General features: G+C 34.9%; 1 protein-coding gene across 2 annotated transcripts in view; it reads left to right on the plus strand.

Moving 5' to 3' along the window:
* The window catches only part of LOC150088134 (uncharacterized), a 244,538-nt gene that overhangs the window by 165,354 nt on the left and 55,806 nt on the right, over positions 1 to 23,378 (plus strand). For both annotated transcript variants that reach the window (XM_090369346.1, XM_090369345.1), the window contains exons 32-37: positions 1,777 to 1,850; positions 3,782 to 3,883; positions 8,571 to 8,741; positions 9,142 to 9,282; positions 10,788 to 10,869; positions 22,324 to 22,847. In XM_090369346.1, coding sequence (XP_090225472.1) covers positions 1,777 to 1,850; positions 3,782 to 3,883; positions 8,571 to 8,741; positions 9,142 to 9,282; positions 10,788 to 10,869; positions 22,324 to 22,847 — 1,094 coding nt within the window. The remainder of the gene's footprint in view (positions 1 to 1,776; positions 1,851 to 3,781; positions 3,884 to 8,570; positions 8,742 to 9,141; positions 9,283 to 10,787; positions 10,870 to 22,323; positions 22,848 to 23,378) is intronic.

Genomic DNA, 23,378 nt, shown 5'->3' on the forward strand with positions numbered 1-23,378 from the left:
GATAGCCAAAACGATGTTTAGGCGAAAAGGGATTAGGGAAGGGAATAGAGCGTCACAGGAGCAGGTTCTCCTGTGTGAGTGCCATTGGCCAAGAGCTCTGTGCGAAGATCATGCACTCGGTTGAGTGCCGGCATTTGATCCCACATCCTAAACAGGGTGCCAGCATGTATCCCTCCCATGAATGGGTTAGCAATGTAGCTTCCGTTGCGTATGTCCGGCACGTCGTTGCTTTACATATATTCTACCCCAATAGGGGTTGGTAAGGGGCATTCAGGTTTGCCCAGCAGCAGTGAATTTGGCGCGCCTGTGGTGAAAACAGCCGGGGCAAAGCGAGTAAAAGCAAAGTATGAGGCTTCGTCCTTAAGTAGATATTGCTCCTGGTAATAACGGGAATTCCTTGGATTTCTATGAATAGTTGTAATTGCTGGTGTTCATAGGATGGGTACTCATACATTACATGATTCCAAGACTCCTCATCCCCAACAATGGCAGAAGGGACGCCTCTCAATACCCCAGAGAGCTGAGTTTTTGCTGGAGTGAACTGTGTCCTGTTAGTAAAAAGGTTTCTTGTCTACCAAGGAGAAGATGAAGGCCTGGTGAAGCTGAATGAAGGAATGAATTACTTGGTTATTTCTCCTTTGATGGTTGTATTCCAGGATGCCTGCAAGAGGCGCTGCAAGTGTTCTGAGATTCGTATTTTTTCCTATTTCTGGTTGTTTGTTAGGTCCAGTTGAAAGTTTAGTAGCTGGGTGGGTATGCCTGTTATCAGCCGATAGAGGAGGCCTCTTTTGGCAACTTCAAAGTATAGGGGCATATACCCCGCGATGACTTATAGCATAGGGGTGCTGACGGTGCTGGTGGCCTGTTTACCAACAGTAGCCTGAATCGCTGTATAGGGTCCAAATTGCGTTTGTTTCACTCCAGTCCAATTTTGGTGAGCTGGATTGAAGCACCATAACAAATAATCGGAACATAGACTGTTTTCGTGTTACTCGTACAAAAATCCAAATTATGATATTAGGATCACCCGCAAATATTACATCTACCCATGTGTACAGTGTCTGTAAATTGCGTGTGTTCTCTGGTCGATTTCCCTGTTTTGCTGGACGGAAAACCCCAGTTTCTGGAGAGGGGGATAAACCTTGCTATCTACGCCTGAGACCGACTAACTTACCCGCGGAATGAAAAAAGTCCATTAAAGTTCCTCGCGTTATCGACGGGATTCGAACCCGGGCCTTTTCCACCCGGTGTGGGGGAAGACGGTGACGATACCACTGTGCTAACCGCGTAGACCGTGTTATTCGTACATATCGAAACTTTTCAAGGACCTCGCTGCTATGCCAGTTGGAGTGATACTTGTACGCCCTCTTGGGTAGCATAGTTAGTAATATCGGTGTCCACACCAACCGGGTGGAAAAGAACTGAGTTCGAGTCCCGTCGATGACAGGATGAATTTTTATGGTTTTTTTCCACAATGTGGTGGAGTTATACGGTTTCAGACGAGGGTAGCAGGTTTTATCCCGTGGAAACTCTGTTTTTTCTTCCAGCAAACAAAATCGACTACAGAACGCATGCAATTTACATATGTTGTATAAGGGGCAATATGGCCTTAGTCGATGATGCTCCCAAGAACAACAACAACACTACTTCTACCAGTTCCAGTAATCTATTTTACTACTTAAGTCTTTGCCGATTATCATAAGATGTGCTGTACGCTCAATGAAATTCAAGCTGATTAATTAAATTATTTACGTGATATATTCCTTTTATTTCTAGACATATATAGAGAGGCTTACAACAGCGACACTAATGGAGGTGAAACAAATCAGTTCAAATTCCTACATAAAGAGGTATGACTTTTTTATTGTTTTAATCATTAATTTCGCATATCGTTTTTATGCAAAATACGAAAGGACTTTGAATCATGTAGTACTTACTACTGTAGATGAATTAAGGATTAATAAACTAGAAAAAAATTGTAAGCACGGGACTTCGGTTTGTTTTATTTTAAATATTAGTAAATGCATATGAGACGTTTTATAACTGCAGCCTCTAAAACAACCACTATCTCTTCACATGCTAATGCTAGGTGAAGACTTTAACTCATGTCCCTGTTTCAGAATAAACAGGGAGGTGAGATAAAGTCTTCTCCTAGTATTAGCATTTCAGTTTTTCGAAATTACAACCATGATGTGGCAGTTAATCTTTATATCCGTTGGATCAGGTTTATAACTGCCAATTGCATCCTCTGAAATGACCACTATCTTTTCATAAACTAATGTCAGGTGAACACTTAAACTCACCATCCTGTTTCCGAATAAACACCTCATCCATCATATATAGAAACCGATAATGAAGTCTCTAATAGAATCAGATTCTCCGAAACAAAGAGGAATGTTCAACAGAAAAAAATCAGTTGCCATTAAGCAGTACTTTAGTTCCACTCTAAGGAAAGGCATCTCTTGATATGCAATCTAATAACCACCAAATTAGAGCTGCAATATGTACTCCACTAATTTTAAAGATAGTGTTTCAGCAGTCTCTCAATTTCCACAACATATTGATTAAAAATAGTTGCATTAATCTGAAATATCTCCAGGTGCTTCTCAGAGCTAGACCCCATTTCTGGGGTCCAGCTCTGAGACTTTTGTTTGGTATGGATCCAAAACAATCATTTAGAATCTGAAGGAACTTGGAATATATAGGTATTTGCAAGATACGCTTTCGAATATATGTGTTACAAAGAGTCAAAATTTTGATACTTTATAGCATCAAAAAGGCTTTACCTCTTTGCTCTTGCTGGGATTGATAGGATACCGAAATCATGACCAGATGCCTTGGTGCATTTCTGATTTATCCGCGTCTTAATATTTTCAATAGAATTTTCCAAAGGAACTACTCGAGACATATTGAACTCCTTCAGCGAGTACTGCCCTCAAATTTTATGTGGAACACTTCTTTTCATCACAACCACAGATTCACTGTACTCTTAAAAAAATAAAAGATTGACTATCGATAATTTATTGCACATCTCTAACCGAATACTGCATAACTTCGAGAAAATCAGGAAACTGATAGCTTAACTCGAGGACATTACATGGAACTACTACTAACTAGGCTTAGTAAAGATGCTTTACCACGTGAACTATTCAGTTAGTTTATTTGAACGAAAGGACAATTATTATAATAGATTCAAACGGTTCGTACAACTAAATAAATTGGCTACGATTCGGATTTCTCTGTTGAAATCGTCTTCATGGCTGGATTTTTGGTTTTCGATAAGTTTATAACTCGACCGTTGAAGGCCAATCTGTACTCCAGGAGATATGAAGCTATGCCACTGGTAAGACCTCGTACAACCCGGTCTTGCAGGCCTTCGCATTCAATTCGGCTTCCTCCACGATATATATCATAAAGTCAAGTAAACTTAACTTTGAGTGCATTGATCAAATCGGAGCCAAGGAGATAATAAGCAGAACTTTTCAAATTATACAATTTTTATTATTATAAAAATAATTAAGAAAAAAATTGTCTACATGTGTTTAATTTTTAGGCTACATTGTTCATAGATATCAAGATAGGCACGGTTCAGGAATTATTGTTCGTAAAATTAAATTAGCAATAAATTGTCATTATCTCATGAATAAATCAGTAAATATGATTTATTATTGTCCTTTTTCGTTCACATATTCCATTTGAAAACCAAATGTAATTTAAATGCCTTTTATTATCGAATTAGTTTGATATGTAACTAACCCTCTGACCTTATTTTTTGAAACAGCCGTCTTAAATATATTGTATTCCAACTCGCCTGCCAGAGTGGAAATAAGGACTGTCTCACAGCGGCTTCAGAGAATGTTCGAAAATGGAAAGCTGGGAGAGAGTAAGAATATTTCTATTTTTGTGATTATATAAACTATCTGAAAATTATACTGTTAGAATAGATCTTATTCTTATTTTTCTTAAAAATAATAAAATGCAATTTTTATCAAATTAAAATATCTGCGAATAAAACACTGCAGTTCTTCGCAAAAACGAGTCGAAGTAGTCTGTCTTAGTATGTTGAGTGTTTTTCTGACAATCGAAAACACGTGCAGTATAAGCAGCACATTACACTTAAGTATCAGGACAAGAGTTAAAATTGCTAAACAATCTAGACCCGATTAAAATAATTTTATTTTATCCGTTATATGTGTATTATATATTTATCCCGTTATCTATTTAGTGTATTTTATAGTTATTTCGTTATTTTCTTATTATATTATTCAGTTTTAAACAGGTTCTCACCTTCTTCGAGGCGAAGCAACATAATAAGCAAAGGACTTGATGAGAGTTCCCATTTGCGAAACAACAGTGTTCAAAACCGCGCTCTGTTTCTGGATACTATTGACAATCAGAAACGAAGCATAAGAAGAAAATTGTGATAAAAGTTGGTGTTCTATAATCTCATATCATCATTCAAGTATTTTTGAATATCCTCAGCAGTGGTTGATGGCTTAAGGCTACCAATGAACGTTTGGCTTGAGCAGAAATGGCTTGGAACTTTGAATTACTGCTAGTACTCCGAACATAATCACGAGGTAAATTGGAATTCCATATCGAAGGTGATTTCTTATTGATGATAACTGAAGAAACAATATGAGATTAAGGTCTATCTGAATGCTGAGAAAGACTTTTGGTGGTGGCCTGACAAAGGGACCCTATCGTCTCCGAAAGAGAATATATCCGATGATATCCCAAATTTGGGTTGCGTGGTCAATCTGAAACTGAGATATGCGCAATTTAAATTTGTCAAAATTACTAATATGCTTGGAAGCATTCCCCGAGGTGAGCAGAATAGAATCTTAGAAGCAGTCTCCAAGATAAGGAGAACAGAAGGATTTCGGGATGTTTCATTTTGATGGGTTAGTTTTAGAAAATGTTCTTTGTCGAAAGATAATACAAGTGTACGACTGTCTTTTTATTCACACTGACAATATTTGTATCATTGACAGACGGTGCAAAGGATTCATTTTGTAACACGGACCTTAACTAGGCTGATCGCACTGGAAAAATCAATTCTAGCATTCGAGGGCCGAGAATGTGCTGGAAGGACCCAGAAAGAGTGTGACTTCCGTTTAGTGGTCTCTTTAAAATGGGATCAATCGACGTTTTCCCTGAATCAGCTCTTTCTGTTACTAACCGAAGATGTGGTAGGAGGGAATCGGCACGAGGAAGAAAGAACATCAAGTTGTAGAATACTCCCTTTCAGCAGAAGAAATAACTCATTAAATACCTGGTTTGAACTAAGAGAAATTCTGGTAGCAATTTATTTAGCTGCTTCAAAGTTTTATGCTGCTCGGAAGCCATTGTCGATGATATCCCAAATTTGGGTTGCGTGGTCAATCTGAAACTAAGATATGCTCATTTGAAATTTGTCAAAATTACTAATAATTTTGTTTCGTAGAATTAACCATAAATTGTGCCTTTCAATATGCAGAAACACAGGCGATTCAAAGAGAGGCTTGACGCAAGCCTCAACATGAGATATCGGCACGCCATAGTTCTCTGTACTGAATATTGCACTCCATGGATTTACAGTTTTTAAAATTTTGTGTTAGCTTAAGTTACTTTATTTTAGCGCATTTGAAACAATAGAGATCAGAACAAGTTAGACCTGGAAGCTGCCTTCAACTCAATCAGCATTCCCTCGCTCGTTCACCTCCTTGAAAATTACTTCCATATAAAAGGTGACATGTGGTTTATCACAATTCTGACAGAATCATTCTTCTTACAGCGGATCAAGAAATAATCTCAGGAAAAATCACTGCGGGATTTCCCCAAGGCGGAGTCCTCTCCGGAGCATTATTTATTGCAGTCATTATTCCGTTTGTGCAAAATAGAGAAGACATAATCTGCTATGCTGACGATATTAAGCTACACACCCTGATTAACCCCGGCGAACATATCAAAAACATCAGTGAAAAGATCAATCGAAAGTTACACGACTTGGGATCCTATCTCCATCAATTTGGACTACTACTTATTAATCCTTCAAAATCAGCCCAAATTGTCTTTTCTTTGAAGCACCAACCCAGGGAAGTCCAAACTTCTCTAAATGGCATTCTCCTTCCAGGGTAAATATGCATACGGACTTGGGAGTCGTCTTCGATTGCAAACTGACCTTCAACTACCACATTGACAAGCTCATAACAAAAGTCTTCAAAATGCACTGGACTACCAAACAACAACTACACCACGTTAAGGATCTGGATGTGATTCGGCAGTACGTATACACCTTTGTATTCTCCGTCGGGTTATACGCCTCAGAAATATGGGAATCTGCAACCGCCACGAATATCAAACGCGTGTACTCCTCCGAATACTGGCTCCTTCGTTGGATCACACATAAACCTCAACGATGAGGTTTATGTGTGATGTGGGCAGCATAATAACAGTAATGTGGGCAGCATAATAAATTTAAAAAGTATGTCTGTATAATATTGTATATAATGTCAAAAATACTGTACAATATCTTTATGAATATGTTGTGAATAATTTAACTGAAACTAATTATATTTTTGGCCCTGGGCGATGAACCCGAACTTCGATGTGGGCCCCGTCCTCATGGCCTTTTTCTACCAGCCAGCCAATGTGAAGCCCCATAAAATTTGTCACTACTTTGAATTCTTTAGTCTCATAAATAGTTGACTTCGCAAAAAAAACCTCTCAAAATATTGAACAAAAGAAATAAATTAAATTATAACTTAAATTCGATTGTAAGGAATTTTAATTATGATTATATTCGACAACTTTCAGTTCAGGGGCTCGAGTGCGAAAGTTATTATTATTCAGTTGATCGCTTTGTAAATTCATCTCTGTACAGCTCAGTAGAGGGGTACAACCAGAATGACTACATATAACAAGTTATTTGCTGATTTATATTAAAATTTGCAATTATATAGATCGTTATTTGAAATGAATACACACATATTGTATATAAATAAAATTAAATTAACCTATACAGAATTTAATAATTCAGACTGTACAAAGGAGTATTCTAAAAAGCTGGATAAGTTAAAATAGTTATACATTGCTTTTAAGGTTGATTATTTTGGTACGTTGCCCACTATTTTACTCTGTAGTTACACAAAGTAAGCGTAACTGAACTGCTTCTTCGGATGAATTCGGACTTCAGAGGTGGTCCTTCATTGCTAAATATTCTCTTGTGGATTTGGATATGAGTCATGTAAGATGATACAGTTTCTCTGGGATTGCCTTTTTTGTAGGCTCTATTTTCAGCTCGTCTCTGTTGGTTTATTTGAAATTCAGTGAATCATTTTATAATTTTTTCCTGAATATATGCTGCAGAGGCAAGCAAGATTGGTAAACGTCATTCTTAAAAGAACTGTGCGTCCCTGTGACAGAATTTGGGATCTCTGAAAATATGATTTATATCAGGAATAGCTATCTTTTTTTTAGTCAACAGCTTTACCAGAGTGGTGATATATTTTTTCTCTTTTTATCAGAATGAGGAACTTTCATAAAGTCATGTCCATGCTGGTATGCAGTATCGATTGAGAGGTAGTAAAACGGTTTCCCTCCTAGTCAGTCCAGCGCCATCTTAGGATCCACTATACAATGCGAAATATGTTTTTCTTGGTGGCACCAGTGCTGACGACCTGCGAAGTATACAAAGCGTGAGGCATCTTGTTATATATTGCACATTAGTTAGTGATATGTTATTGAACTTGTTGGTTCCTGTCCGATAACCTGTTAAACCTGTTGGTTCCTGTCGGATAACCTGCTGAATCTGTTGCTCCTTACCGGATAAACATATGCAGCAAAATGCTTCATATGTTTTGTTTCTTGTCTCATGGTAATGATCGAGAAAAGTGATGAACTCATCCGAGTTTAGACCATAGTCTGTTTGGGATGAGAAGTTTTGCGCTATAATCCTATTGACGTGTTTGGATATTCGTTTTTGTAGTGCCTCTTCCTAAAGGTCATCTTAAATTTTTTGTGGTTTAACTGCAGCCTATCTCTTGCAAGGTTTGAGAAGAAGAGAAATGTGTACGGAGAGATTTTCGTTGATTTCTTGTACTCTGTATATACCATCGGTAAACAGTAGGTGACAAATAATTTCAATTAAGGTTGAGGAAAGGCAAGAGGGAACTCTGTTTGCCTAAATCGAGAGAATCCCTTTGTGTTAGAATTTGGGGCTCATATCGTTTTGGGGCCGAAGTGCATTGCATCAACTGCACCCCCTTCCCCAAGGATCGGCTCTGCAGTATCGCACAAATATAACAATACAGCATTCATTACATAATAAAGATAACAGTGAGAACACCTGAAAATTATGGGGGTTTATCAGAAATTTTATTAAAACATCTAAATGAAGGTAAATTAAAATGTTTTTTTTTCTTTATTTGAAAGTGCTGTGTATCCTACTTAGTGCATTGTTTATTTTTAAGTGTTTTGGAAGACTTTTTTTCTACCAAAACACTTAAAAATAAGATTAATAAGGATCGATTGAAGAATCACTATTAATGAAGAAAATCTTTAGGCAATAATTATGTTTTTCCTTGCAGAATAGATCCTGTCCTACGCCCGATATATTATGATTATGCAATGAAAGCTACAACATCTGAAGAGATGTGGAATTACATGTGGAATCGCTATCTGAATGACACTTCTGCCCATGAACAGCTAAAATTGATAAATGCCTTAGGTTGTGTTAACAATGTTTCGATTCTGGAGAGGTTAGTGTGAACAACTGTGCAATTTTACAAATATTTTATTTTCACATTTGTATTTCTGAAAGTTATAATGTTGTTCCACAGAACTTGTTTTATTTCAAAAATAAATTTAAAATTAATTTTAAATGTTTTTAATTTTAATTAAAAATTTAAAAGGAGGCTTCTTTAAATTTATAAAAGGTTTAAACACTAAAATTTGTTTGAAGTAATTAGAATAAATGACCGATTAATGCATTTATCTGATAAACGCTTAGTTATAAAAGAAATGTTATATTATATTATATTAGATTTCACGTTATATTATACTATACCCTGGTTTCACATTATATGAAAAATATCATCTGAGGAATGTACTGTCACATTGAATTGCGAATATAGTGTAGTTTATTTTCTTATTATTTAGGTACTTGGATTATGCCAAAGATGAAAACCTAGTCAAAAAACAAGACTATTTTTCAGTTCTACTAGCAATTGCTGAAAATCCGAAAGGCCTGCCACTTGTCTGGAACTTCATTAGGAGTAACTGGATGTACTTGGTTAAAAGGTATACTTTTTTAAAACATTATTTCAATTTAATGAAGGATAGTGTGATTAAGAAAAGAAAGACTGGTGTTCTGTTTTCTCCACCATCTCCATAAACTAATATTTCATTTAAAAAATTGAAAATAAAGCAATTTTCCAAGTAAGGAACAAGTAAATTCAAGTAAAGAAAGATATTTTAGAATAAGTAATCGGTTTCTTTAAGTAACTTATTACTTTTTCTAAAAGTGCTGATATAAGATTAATAAACTGATTCTGAGGTCGATTTATTTAAGAAAATAAAACTTAAAAAAATAAATATCACACTATGATTGTAATTCTATAATTTTCACCCAATATTCGATTTTTCGTTCTGAATTAAGGCTTCTCAACCCAGTTACTTATCATCAATAACATGACGTTTTTGTTGATATTTCAGTCCTGAAAGCAAAAACATTGCCTCAGAACATGCAATTATAGATCTGACACACTGTGTCCATGGTTTTAGCAGCCTCATAAATAACTGTGTGCTTCAGTACTAGGTAATAACTTTCCTACTCTATACTGCATTGAAATAGAATTACTGTACTATAAAATTTTATATTATATTTTGGTAGTTCCTACATAGCAAGTATTTATCTAACTAATCCTCTTCTTATCGCTCGCATCACCTTCCCCCACTTTTTCTTTACACAATCTGTTCCTTAAGTATCTAAATTATTATTTTTCGCTCGCTTTAAAACGTCCTTCAAAGTAGATGATTGATCTGTTCCTCTGTGCTCTAGTGGGAGAGGAACATTAAATGCAGTTTATCACCAACATTGGCTAATTCAATGTCTTATTGGGATTAAATATTTTTGGGATGGAGGAGGAAGTCTGATATTTTACTGCAACAAAACTACTACTATTGGTTGAACAAATATTAATTTACAATTAATTTAGCTTCAACCAATGATTGATGAATATATTATTTTCATTATGGCCGCGACTTCTATGATGCTTATTACTGTACTGTATTATTTTCATTAAATGCAATGTGTTATCGTGTTAATCTAAAATTAAACTGGACAGATATAAAGGAAGGCGTAGTCTACTTTTGGCAAGGTATAAGAGGTATAGGAGATCTTTTTGAGTTCTTAGTTGGTTATGCGTTCCTGGGAATCCCCTGATTCTCTTCTATACTTGTATTCGTGTACTCCGAGCGGCAGATGAACTTTTGGCTGAAGAGGCTTGCGATGCAGTCGATAGCTTTCCATGTGTTTAATATTGTATATTCATAAGTATTACTAACTCCGTTTTATTTTTACACAATTTTATAATTTTGTTATGGTCAGTGTTTTTTTTTATTAAAATCCTATTGATTAGTCAATGTTAGAAACAACTTTATTATGAAAAAAAAAAAAGCAATGTAATTCAACTGTGAAATATGAAATAGCTATGTTTAAATCATTCCAGAGTAAGGCTATTTAGTTATTATTTTGCTACTGAGCCTCATTATTATTATTATTATTATTTTTCTTTCTTTTTCAGGTTTACACTGAATGACTACACATTCGCAAATAGTTTATTGGGGATATATAACAATTTTGCCACACAAGAAAGACTGGATGAGGTAAAACAGCTATATTCACGTAATATATATTAATGAACAATAATTTAAAGTTCTTATGTTGTAGTCAAGTCATTTTCAAGAAACAGTTGTCGAGGGAAATTATTCCAGATTATAGAAATAAATTGAATAAAGGATGAATTAAAGCTAACACTAAAAGTTTGGGGTCGTATCTTGGATGAAGTTTAGCACGGGTTGGGACTAGTTTGGAAAAAAGTGGTGAGGTTATAGATGTCAAGTTAGACAGCCAATGCTCAGCGATTATCAGGGTGAAAAATTAGAGTAAGGGTCGAGTGGTAGTGAAAGAGTCAGTAATGGAGATTCTGTTAGAAAGTAAGCAGGGTTCGGAAAATTCTAAATAAAAATGGGCGACATTCTAATGACGATTACTACCAGCTATATTTTGATGAGCTTACATCATCATAGTTGCCGTCATTGACCTGTCATGGTCTCTCTCTCTCTCTCTCAGGAGCAAATTTTATGGGTTGCTTTCACACTATGGCCAGGTTAATTGGTCGCCAGCAGTTCTGAACGATTGGATGGATAAAGCAAAGTAAAAAAAACAGTTGGGTGGAAAAACTAAGGTATTTCCTTCCAACAAACGAACCTTAGAACGCAATTCATTTATACATTATATACTGATGTTCTATAGATTTGGCTATACGGGTGCTTAAACTTAAAGAAACATAACATTAGCGGCCCTTATACACAGTTAGCGTAATTACCGTCTTCCTCACACCTGGTGGAAAGGGCCCGAATTTGATCCCGTCAAATGACACAAGGAGTTTTCATGGGCTATTTTTTTTCCAACGTGGCTGAGTTAGAGGGTTTCGGGCGATGGTAGCATGGCTTTTTCTCCCGGAAACTCGGGTTTATCGTCTGGCCATGACAGAACACACGCATATTACAGACATATATATATATATATATATATATATATGTGTGTGTGTTTTCACCTGTAGCTTCTCATAGGAGTAGCCTGGATATGAGAAAAGCATACCAAAGGAATATCGCGAGGTACAGAAATGATGAAGGAAACAACACCGACACAACAACCGAGACAAAACGGTACAAAGGGACTTTATTCAAAAATGGCAACATAGCACTGGCTGTCATGATGCAGATGCATCACCGCCAAAGATGGAGCAAAGGGAAGAGAGGTGGTCCTCAGTAGGCGATATGGCCACCCCTAATGTCGATGCAGGCTTTGCACTGCATGTCCATACTTAGAACAATATTGTTGATAATTTCTTGCGGTAGCATCGTTCATTCCTCTGTCAGCGCCATCTTCAGCTGGTGAACATTTTCTGGTTGGTGTGGACGTGCCGGTAGGCGTCTCCCCAGAGCGTCCATATGTGTTTGATGAGATTTAGATCGGTAGAATGGGCAGGCCAATCCATAATGTCCTCACTTTCCAAAAGCATATCAACAGCTGCAGTGCGATGGGGTGTTGCGTTATCTTCCAAAAACAAGAACTCGGGGCCAATGGCACCTCGAAACAGACGCACATAGGGAAGGATTACCTCAGTGCAGTAGCGTGCACCGGTTACAGTATCTGTAGTTGTGTACGTCCATCCAAGATAACGCCTCCCCAGACCAGAACACCTCGACCGCCATATCGATCCCTTTCAGTGATGTTTGCAGGGTGATACCGTGTGCCAACCTCTCGCCAGATTAGCTGACGTCCAGAATCGCTGCTGAGACTGAATCTGCTCTCATCAGTAAAGAGTACCTTAAGTAAAGATTTTGTGGCTGTAACCTTTAGAAATAGTGTTGGTCCTTAAGTTTTGCACACCACTGTATATAGGTTTTTGGAGAGCTTTCTTGGAGGTTTTTGGAGAGCTTTCTACGAATTCTTGATTAGGGAGACAAATGTATGGCTAACTCGTGGAATGTTTATGAAAACGTGGCAAATACTTAGAACGTATAATTAAAATGGATAAGACCCGCATTCCAGCCAGCGCTAAGCTGTTATAGTTAAGGTAAAAGTTATTAATTACTTGCATTTAACCATAATTATTGTGACGATATAATCTTTTTATCATTCAATGGCTTGAAAATTGAAGAATTGAAAGGAAATGGAATAGTCGTTTCTCATTAACTTAGTTTTGACATATTGTACAACTGCAACCAAAATAGTTCTCAGGAAAATTATGCCTACACCATACATAATAAATATTACCTACTTTAGGTGTGCTATTCCTTTTAAAGTGCAATATCACCACAACTTGTTATAAATTGCTCTGGTATGAAAGATCGTCATACAGGCTTGCCTTTCCAATGCTTTAACCCGGCAACAGAGCAGGAGTGGTGAAAAAAGACAATACAGTTCTAATATGCGTAATTTAACCATTCACCTATACCTAAAACGGAACCGTGCTCAAAGGTGGATTCTAATATCGATCTTACTATATACTTAGGTTTGTTCTTCACTTCTCCTGATAAATTTGCAGTAATATGATTAACATGTACCCCAACACTTTTGATCTGAATGAACACATCGATGTCGAATTTTTCCCCAATTTAATTCTATAGAAACACCAGCCGTACCGATTTCGGTCTATCTTAATACAGTTCGTTCAACTTTGAAGGAACTTCTCTGCTAATCCAAGTTAAAGATTCACTGCTACAAATTTATAAAATTTATATTACACGTTGACCTACGGATGACATCATTATGGAAGGAATAACATGCGTCACTACTGTTTATAAGCCTCAAATTAACATAATTATAATGGGCGACTTTAATCTCCCCCTGGCCAAATATAATTTACAAATGAAGTTGCTGTCCTACTTATAAGTTATAGGAGCTAAAAAATTAATGTCACTGTTACCAGAGAAAATCAAGCGCTTAATCTTGTTTATTCATCTTCGACTTCAATAAAAACTGAGCAGCAACATTACATTTAAAGCTGACCACAGAAGTATAGAAATGCAAGCAGCAATTTACAGCGGGAATCTCCCCCCCCCCCTCTGTAAATCCCCAAAAGAATATCATCAATAAAACTACTTCAAAAAGAAAAGTTCTTGAAGCTCTTGAAATACAGTATCACACAAGGGATTCTCTCAAAAATATACGTATACACGACGTCACCATTCTTCTAATAAAATAGCTGAATCAACTAAAACAGAGTGTGCATTCAAACTTTTAAGACTATCTTTTCATTCCAAACCTTTTAAATCCCATCTAAAACCATACTTTAAAAGTAAACAAAAATACTACAGGCAGCGGAAAAATATGGCACTTCATAAGCACACATAAAATATTAAAAAAATGAGCGTTATTTCAAATCAGTAATTTAGTAGTACAGAAATTGTTTAATATTCAGGCTATAATAAACTTGTAGAATGGATAAAGTTCAATATGGAAATAAGCAATTCGGGCATCTGCACTGATATGCTTGTTTGTTTGTTTTTAGGAGCATTAGCAACTAAGGCCATATTGCTCCGGGGATATGCGGTGGTCATTCCCTGACCTTTCCACATCCTCCGTATTCAGTGGTCCTGGGCTCGAACCCCAGTCTATTCAAGAAGTGTCCGCTACCCACTGCTGATTCTGCCCACCTGGCTACGGAGGCGCCCTGAATATATGCAACACCGGTTTCAAGAATTTAATTCTTATAAACAAGAAGATAGCGTGCAACATGAAATGCCTCCTAAACAAGCCCAACTTATGAGCAAGAATACAGTACAGTATATATAATTAACCAGTTACTGCCTGATGGTAGGGAAGTCCCTGACTGCATTTCTAGTTGTATTATTAAACTCTCTAGTTAATACATCATTGATTGTTTAATTCAAATCATTACGAGATGCATATCCAACGATTCCTTCCAAGACAACCGAAGATTTTCAGGATTACTCTGATTCCTAAACGAGCTAACAATAATAACCATACAGGCTATCGACCATTGCTGTATTGTTAATAATAATTAAAATTATTCTGCCATACCTTCAAGGTGTAGTGTTCACCAATGCACCTGTCAGCAACCATCTTGTTCTTTATCGGTGCTCCACAACAAGCCTAGCTGACACCATTGTGCGCATTCAAACTGCTTTTTCAAGACAAGGCATAATGTGATGTCTTTTACTTACATATCAAGTGTCCTTTCGACAATACAGATCACAAGAAAGATGTGATGTTGAAATACTAAAAAATCATAATAATTTTCTCATAGACACAATGATAATATCCTGTCTACAGCGTAAATCACGGATATCTCCTCTTCCCCACTAGTACTGATGATATTCCGGTCACAATCACAACAGGCATTCCTCAAGGAGATGTACCCTCGCGTACTATATTTTCAGCATCTCTACAGCGAAATCTGCAATAAAATTGAAATCTGCTGGCATATGCCGATGATTTAAATTTATTCATTATTTCTAAAGCCTGTGTTGATTTTCACAATGTTAGCCCTGATGCGAACAGGTGTGGAGTCATGAAGTATCTGAAAGAACTTAGACTGACTATGATTGCAAACAAATCTGCTGAAATAACTTATTTCTTACAGAAACAACCAAACTTCATACAAATTAAAGTTTCAGATGTCTTATGTTTTAAGCCTACAAAGACCTAAAAGTATTTTTTGGCAAAAAGATTTATTTTAATTCCCACTATGTACATATTGCTCAAATAATTCAAAGAAAAATGCCTAATCAAGCGAAAAACAGCAGCGATTTCAGTCATAAATCATGGTCATATGCTTCCGAATTAATCTGGTCTGGTGCTCCTCAACTAACCGTCAAGAAATTCCTTGCCCTAGAGTATTATTGGGTTCTTATATGGCCGAAAAGAAAATTTGTTTTTTTCTCATACAATATCCAAGTAACTGCTTGTGAAAAATTCTCACAAAGCCTCTGCAACATATGATCAACGATGCTGGAGTCAGGCTTCTTGCACAGTTGATAGCTTTAGCAAGAAAATCACCAAACATCGCCAACATAATAATAGCAGCTCCCAAGAGAGAAAATTCAAGAAACCAACAAAAATTTAAATCCAATTTCTCCATACTCAAGTAAATGGACAGAATGTTCCCTAATGAACCCCTTCATCTTATACATCTTCACGACATTGATTACAAAATATTACCCAACTCTTAAGCCTACATGAGTCAGATTTCCAATCAGATGAAAAGTAATACTAACAAATAATTAGCAACTAGATGCCAAACGTACCGTACTACAAATGTCTTATTTTGTTAATACATGAATATAATTCATATTGATTGTTTATGTATATATATAAATACTGCAACATTCATTATTTACTATATTATATCCTTTTTACTAAATTATCTGTCCCTAGCCAAGTGCTGTTAAGGCCTTGCTGTATTATGCAATAAATGAATATTTATTTATTATTATTTATTTAATATAAACTTGAGAATTTACAGGATTAATTGATATGGATTGCCACTCGTTCGAATTAATCTTAACATTCACAATTTTAACTTTCAAAGAGGTGCAAATGAAATTGTTTGCACAATATTTCTGTTATTGATCTCATAAGTTCATAGTATGAATGGCACTACGAAAGGAGCATGCCCTGTAATATAGGAACAAAAATGTGTAATCCTTCGGCATCATGACAGTTGCTCTCTATCTCACCCATCCGTAATTTTTGTGTTTGCTATTCATTCGCTTCTACTATTGGATTGATGGCAAAGTACAAGAAAACAGCACATTGCTAATTATCGATATGCCACATGCATTTACATCGAATACGTTGTTACCAATTGTTGCTTACCGTACATAGCACTTTTTTAACCAGGGAATTCCAACGTGTCCCTGTATATGTCGCTTTTCTGCAATACTTACGTGCTATCCGAAATGTTTTAGCTGCCATAAAATTTCATAATAAAATATGTAAATAAATAAACTCCCTGTTTATACTCCTAGATGGCTACGTCGAGTGAGGGCCGTTTATAGTAATATTACCGTATTTTTCAACATTTCGACTACAAGTATTCGAGTAACTCTATATTTGGTTCTGACCACTCCTCTGCCGTTTGCGTATCATAAAATTTCATCGAAAAAACTGCCAACAAAAGATTTTTCTTCGCCCATAATTTTACGATATGGTGACGTAGCATATATATCAAAAGACATTTAGAATAGTCTTTATCGTTGTTTCAACATTCAAATTGTATTACATCATTCGCAGTTCTTAATAATTTAGCAAGGAAAGACGCACGTTGTTAGCTGTTTTCAGCTATTATGTCTGGCATAGAAGTCACGAATGTTGCTGTTCCACACTGTGTGAAAAAGCAGCAGTTAAATTATGTTGCCTGCCGAAGTCAAGGATTGCTTTATTTCTTGATTAAGGGAATATTTATTCCTTTATTGCAGGCCTAGAACGAGTCAGTCGGATAAGCTGAGGTTTTCTTTCCCAAACAGGCAACTGGATAAAACTACGCTCAGTATAATATGATATTTGAAATAGTTAATGCACTGTTAGTCCACATGAATTACATAGTTTCACGGATCTTTCCTGTTACTACTTAGCCATATATTTTGAAATCCTTCAAATTTGTAAAGTTCTATTCACATGGTTTGGTAGGTATTTTCAGCGTTTGCTAAACAAGAATAGGTAGGACGTAGCAAAAATTTTAATTTGGTCAATAACTTCATTTCGTTAATGTAAATAAATTTGCAGATAGTTGAGGGGTTACCTAGAAAATATTAAATTTAAATAATTATTTTAAAATAAAATTATTTTATATTCAATATTTTATCTTAATTATCCTTCTGTAATTCACGTCAATGCCTTAATGATTCATCAGTTTACCGAAAATTGTCAATACTTTATTCCGCTCCTTGAATTTTTGTAATACAAAGGTGAGTAAACAGTAATAGCTCTTCATTTATAGTTAAATTAGTGGACATTAATTTTAAGACACATTTATTTTATTTATCTTTGATATTTCATATCAAGTATCTGGCAATCGCATTTTATAATCAATTTTAAAATAGTTTAAAATCGTTTCATAAAAATTCAGGAGAGGTGGTGGTAATTTACTTTTTTAAAAAAAATGTTTATAAACCTCAGAGAGAAGAATGAAATATCAGTTAAGTTAATACCGAAAGAAAAGTTTAAAAACGGATGAAGATTTTCATTGTGTTAATAAGCTTCCATTATAGAAAACTATATGATCGTCAAAAAAGGAACTCAATTTGAGAAATTAAAAATTCTCTATGCAGGAAATAACCGAAGTATTAAAAATTAGCATTGGAAGTATGCATTGCATTATTCGTGGCAAGCATGTCTTCTCTTCAGAAAACTTGCTCTTACTAGGTCAAAATTTCTGGAAAACTAACCTAGAAGAACATGATTGAATTCGTCCATAATCCTTTCAAACATACAGTATGTAGAGTGATAAAATTCTATTTAACAGAGCTACTTTTCAACCCTTAATTTCTACTGTGGATTAAAATTCACCCTAAGGAAATTTCATTTTTTTATAATTGTTTTGGAAACACTGCTTAACTGGGCCACACGTCAGCTATTCATATTTGTTGTTAGTACTAATTCAGTCCTGGTGCGCTTGTTTTACCTGATAACGGACTGTAACATTGAGTACTATTAATATCTGGATTGGTATATCTATTACATGTTGGTATTTTTACACAGTGTTCTGATTTTTATGTTGCACCTTTCTTCTAATTGCCCTACGATGACAACTTATATATATGAAGGTCAGGTAATAAGTGAAGAGAAGTTCTCAAAGTTAGTGACCGACTTCAAAAGAAGTTTGGAAGAAAGTGCATTGAACTCTGAAGGTTGAGAAACTGAAGATTTGTGCGTGGTCGACAAAGTAGAGAATGATTTTCAAGGATGTGATGTAGCTGTAGAAAATGACGACATTCATACAGTGGAGAGTAGCAACATTCCTGATCCTGAAAAAAAATCCCGAGTGAAGTGGTGAGTACGTTCCTGAAGAAGTAAGTTCGTCAGAAAGATTCTGCTCCGACTGTGCTTGCACAAAAAGCAAGAAAACTGGAAACATTAGGCCAAGGAAGCAAAGGAAGCTGAGTGAAAAACAAAGGTTGGTTCTGTATTATTTTATTCTTGGTCAGCATATTTTGGTTCCTCGCAAAAAAGGTTCTCCTTGGTAAGGTAAAAATCCAAATAAAAAATGGTCTAGTGAATTTCCTGTCAAACATAAAACTCCAGCTAGAAATATCCGCAATATTCTTCCCGGTCGGTAGGTGAAGCAAAGAAAGTCAAAAGGACATGACACAGAAAACAGGTTTGAGTTTCTTCAAGAATTGGGTCTGATTTTCGTTTCATCGTGGATGAAGCAATGATTGATGATAAAAAAATAATAATAATATAAAAAAAAATATATATATAAGGACCAAAAGGATACAAAGGACCAAAACAGGGAAGAGGTCATTTATGTAAAAAAGTTATAAAAAATTTGCGGTTCGGTTTACACACAAAATGTTCTAAATTCATATGTAATGAGCACGGGAGCGTGATCTGTGCAAGCTGCTCAGACTTATTTTTTTTCATTTTTATAAATTAATCCTTTTGAATAAAATATAATTTTATTCAAAAGGATTAATTTATAAAAATTGATCTGTTCTTTTTTGTTTTTTTTTTTTTTGTGGAAATCTTTGTTTATTAACCTAAAATTAATGATGGGCGAAAAATCACCCATGATAGTATTAGTGTACTAAATAGAGGATAATAAGAAATAAAGAAACCAAATCGATAGAATAGAGAAACAGTCACCGAACAAAGTGTTCGCTCAACGCTACACAGGTAAAGTTTTACCACCATTTTTATTGTTCTGGTCTAGCTATTGATTTTTAAAGAAATCTGAACCATGCAGAGTGATCTTTGTTCTGTAAAATGAAATCAAGCCCAGCATCAGAAAAAACTATATGTAATAAGTTTTGTTGCAGTTTGCAATTTATAAACCATATGTGTCCCCTAAAATTACTAATAAATTCGCTTTCAAATCTTATTATTCTTCATATAGGGCTGTTCATCTGCCTTCTTCGGATTTCTTGGCCTTCCGGTATTGTATTTCATAAAGCTAACTCAGTAATGGAAGAAATACAAACCTCGCAAGACATGAAGAGTAAATATTTCTTCATATGGGAAATGAAATGCTTATATAACTTTGAAACTCATGTGCAGCATTTAAATTAAATAAAAATCCACACAATCTGCCTGATGCATTATTATAAAATGTAGTTAATTCTTGAATCACCCTTGTAAAAACATGTGTGATAATAATAGCATTCATTAATAATTAAGACAATGTGCCTGGTGGAATTTTAACTTAAACTCTCAGTGTTTTCATTAAAAATTTCCCTGCTTTAGCTTCGAAATCTGGAACATTTATAAGTCGCACTTTTGAATCTTTTACATATGGGCATACCCATAACCCAATGCTTATAAAGAGAATTCCGATTGCTACATAACAATTACTGATGCTGTTACCATATTGGGAAAATTATTCTTTTTTTTTTCTGCTACAGATTATATCACTTCACGCTATTAATTCAATGTATTTAGTTACATGTGAATTTTAGGGCAAGTTTAATTCACTTTTATGCGCAATTCAACAAAAAAATTATGGTTTGAATTGTTTTGAAAAATTATCCGTTGAATTAAAATAAATAATCCATAGCTGTACAAAGATATGCAATCTGAGCAGGCCATTTCAATTGCAGATTTCTCTAGAAAATAAAAACATTTAATTTGTGACTATCGGTTGCTTTTCCTTACAAGATCAACAAAATACATTACATTATCAAAATTATGAGGACACCATGAATCAATCACTGAGAAGAAACACCGCCACATGTTTGAGTGGATCACATTTGTAAATCTTGAATAATTCATGCAAGTTTAAAGCAGCTTATAAAATCGACATTTATTGTTGATATCGTACAATGTTTCTCTAGTTGGCTGCACAGATGCTTGTTCCTGTTCTTGAAAAATTTGGCATATCGACTAGTCAAGACCTGGCCTTCTAGTTCTCGTTACTTATTGATATTGTTCGTCGTGTATTTGTTCAAGCGCGTGCTCACCAGTTGAGTTTAATGCTCTGTAGGATAAAAAATCTCGGATTAATTCACGGGAACCCTACTTCACTTCCTCCGCCTCTGGTCAGATAAATACATCGAGTGAGACCTTTAAGAATTCAATCAGTTTCTGATAGGAACCGAATCGACACTTCTCAAAAATCATGTGATTATCCTATGGTGTCCCAATGCTTTTGATAACAGAGTGTATACATAAAATTGAGCTACTCGAGCTGTTCATAATTTACTACTTTTCCTATGCAATCATGTTATTTGATGTGTTATCATTGTGGAAACCCTATTCATACGTTACTTAAAAATTAATTCAACGTTTTAAACTTCGAAATTGTTTTCTGACAACCTGGAAGTAAACATATTAGTAACACTATAACATAATTACGGCTCCTTGGTCATTGCTCTGTATTAATTACTTTTGCGTTCTATATAGGGTAGGCTTAATTCATGTTCCTCCTTATCGCATTTAACAGATTAACCATAGCATGTATCCCAGCACTGAAGTAGGACTTATTTTGTCTTATGGTATTTGTTGATTTAAATTGCACCGCATCATAAGTAAGTGGCCAACGACTTTTGTATCATTCTTTAAGTAAAACTGACTCAAAGCGGTGAAATATAAAATTTCCTCCTTGTTTTAAAATAATAAATAATGATTGCCTTGCAAATTTGCCACCTCGTGTCAAAAATGAAAATGGAAATATTATTGACTCCGCACACAAGACTAATAATTATGAAAAATTAATAACATAGTTAATAGTGCATTTTAAACCCTAAGTATAAATGCTTATAACAATAATGCTGAAAATTATTTATACAGAGTGGATAATATTAATTTTCCTATAGTGAAGAAACGTTTCTGCGCATGGACATGATTTAGTTTTGTAGATATCTGCCATGAATGTGTAATAACTTGTTGTCTTGTACATATTACTAACATGTGACTCACATTATATTTAAACTTCCTATTTAGAGACAGGATCTGTTAACAGTTCAGCCATGTAAGCATCCTTTCATTATGTTTACTTTACTAGGAAAAACGCATTTTCAAACTGCACTTATTAAGAGGTTAGTAACTTTGTAATATTTTAAATTCTGAAATTGATGTGGTACGCTTATTAGCATATTTCATCATATTACTGGATTAAAAGTTTAGAATAATATTCCTCGGCAAATCTGTGAAATATTGTTACTCTAGTTGATTTCGAAATTTCTTGGTTCTCTTCAGGCTCTCAGTCCTTTATAAAAAGGTACATTTAAAAATAATAAAACACGATATTTACTTTTTATTTTCTCATTCTTTTTCAAGTTAACGTTGTTCACTGATTATAAAAAGAGACAAGTGCATTTCAGCTGTGTCTGCATATGTATATTAAATAATATGTATTTTGTTTTCAGATGGCTGAATTTTTCATGAAATATCCAGAAGCCGGAGCTGGCAAAAGGTCTAGAGAAAAAGCCTTGGAGAACGTGAGAAATAATATTTATTGGATATCAAATCGGAAACCTCAATTGATTGAATCAATTTTAGCTTATACTCCATGGCTCAATGCACGCTTACCCCTTCACGTAGTACCAACTCATTACATTCTGACAATTGAACATATTAAAAAAGCTGATATGTTCAAAGGAAATGTGAATATATTCATCGATATAAAAGAGCCCACAGATTATGTATTTCTTCACGCTGACGGCGAGCTATCCATTTATAAAACTACAGTTATTCAACCCCAGAAAAAGTTAATAATTCCATATAGGGCAACATTTTATTTTGAAGAAAATAAATTTTGGGTTATAGAAATGAAATCTATCTTACCTCCAGGACAATATGAACTGCGTTTCGAATTTACAGGGAAAATATCGAAAGAATTATCAGGACTATTTAACAGTTCTTACGAAAACAAAGATTCAGGAGAAAGAAAGTAAGTAAATCACGGTTAATTGAATCATGGTGGCATTATTTGCGTTTAAATTTAAGAATTCAATAAGAAAGAAATGTAATGCAGTGAAGAGTTTCATTTGCAATAAATAATATTCCACACGGTGCCCTATTTTTCAAATAATTAAACAGATAAGATTCCTATGGGGAACCCTTATGCTAAACATTTGGTTACCCAACATGTTTAACAATTATCCATAAAGAGGTTATTGAAATTTATAAGCCCTAGGAGAGGATTATTCAAAAATTATTAAAATAATTATTATAAATAAAATTCCCCATATATCACTAACTCAATAATGCTAATTTTTCTGAACAATACCGCATACAAACCTAACATGATAATCACAAAAGCCATTAAATATTTTTTCACGTAGATAATGTTCGCTTCATTAGTCTAAAATATATAAATGTTTGTGAGAGCCGTTGGATTTAAATCTAAAATTGTGTTTGGAATAAAGCAGATATCAATATTAATCCTATATATTATAATATGTATCTCTAAGATATTTAT

Source organism: Mastigoproctus giganteus, chromosome 3, assembly GCF_048544385.1.
Source record: "Mastigoproctus giganteus isolate SK-2022 chromosome 3, ASM4854438v1, whole genome shotgun sequence".
Classification (NCBI taxonomy): Eukaryota; Metazoa; Arthropoda; class Arachnida; order Uropygi; family Thelyphonidae; genus Mastigoproctus; species Mastigoproctus giganteus.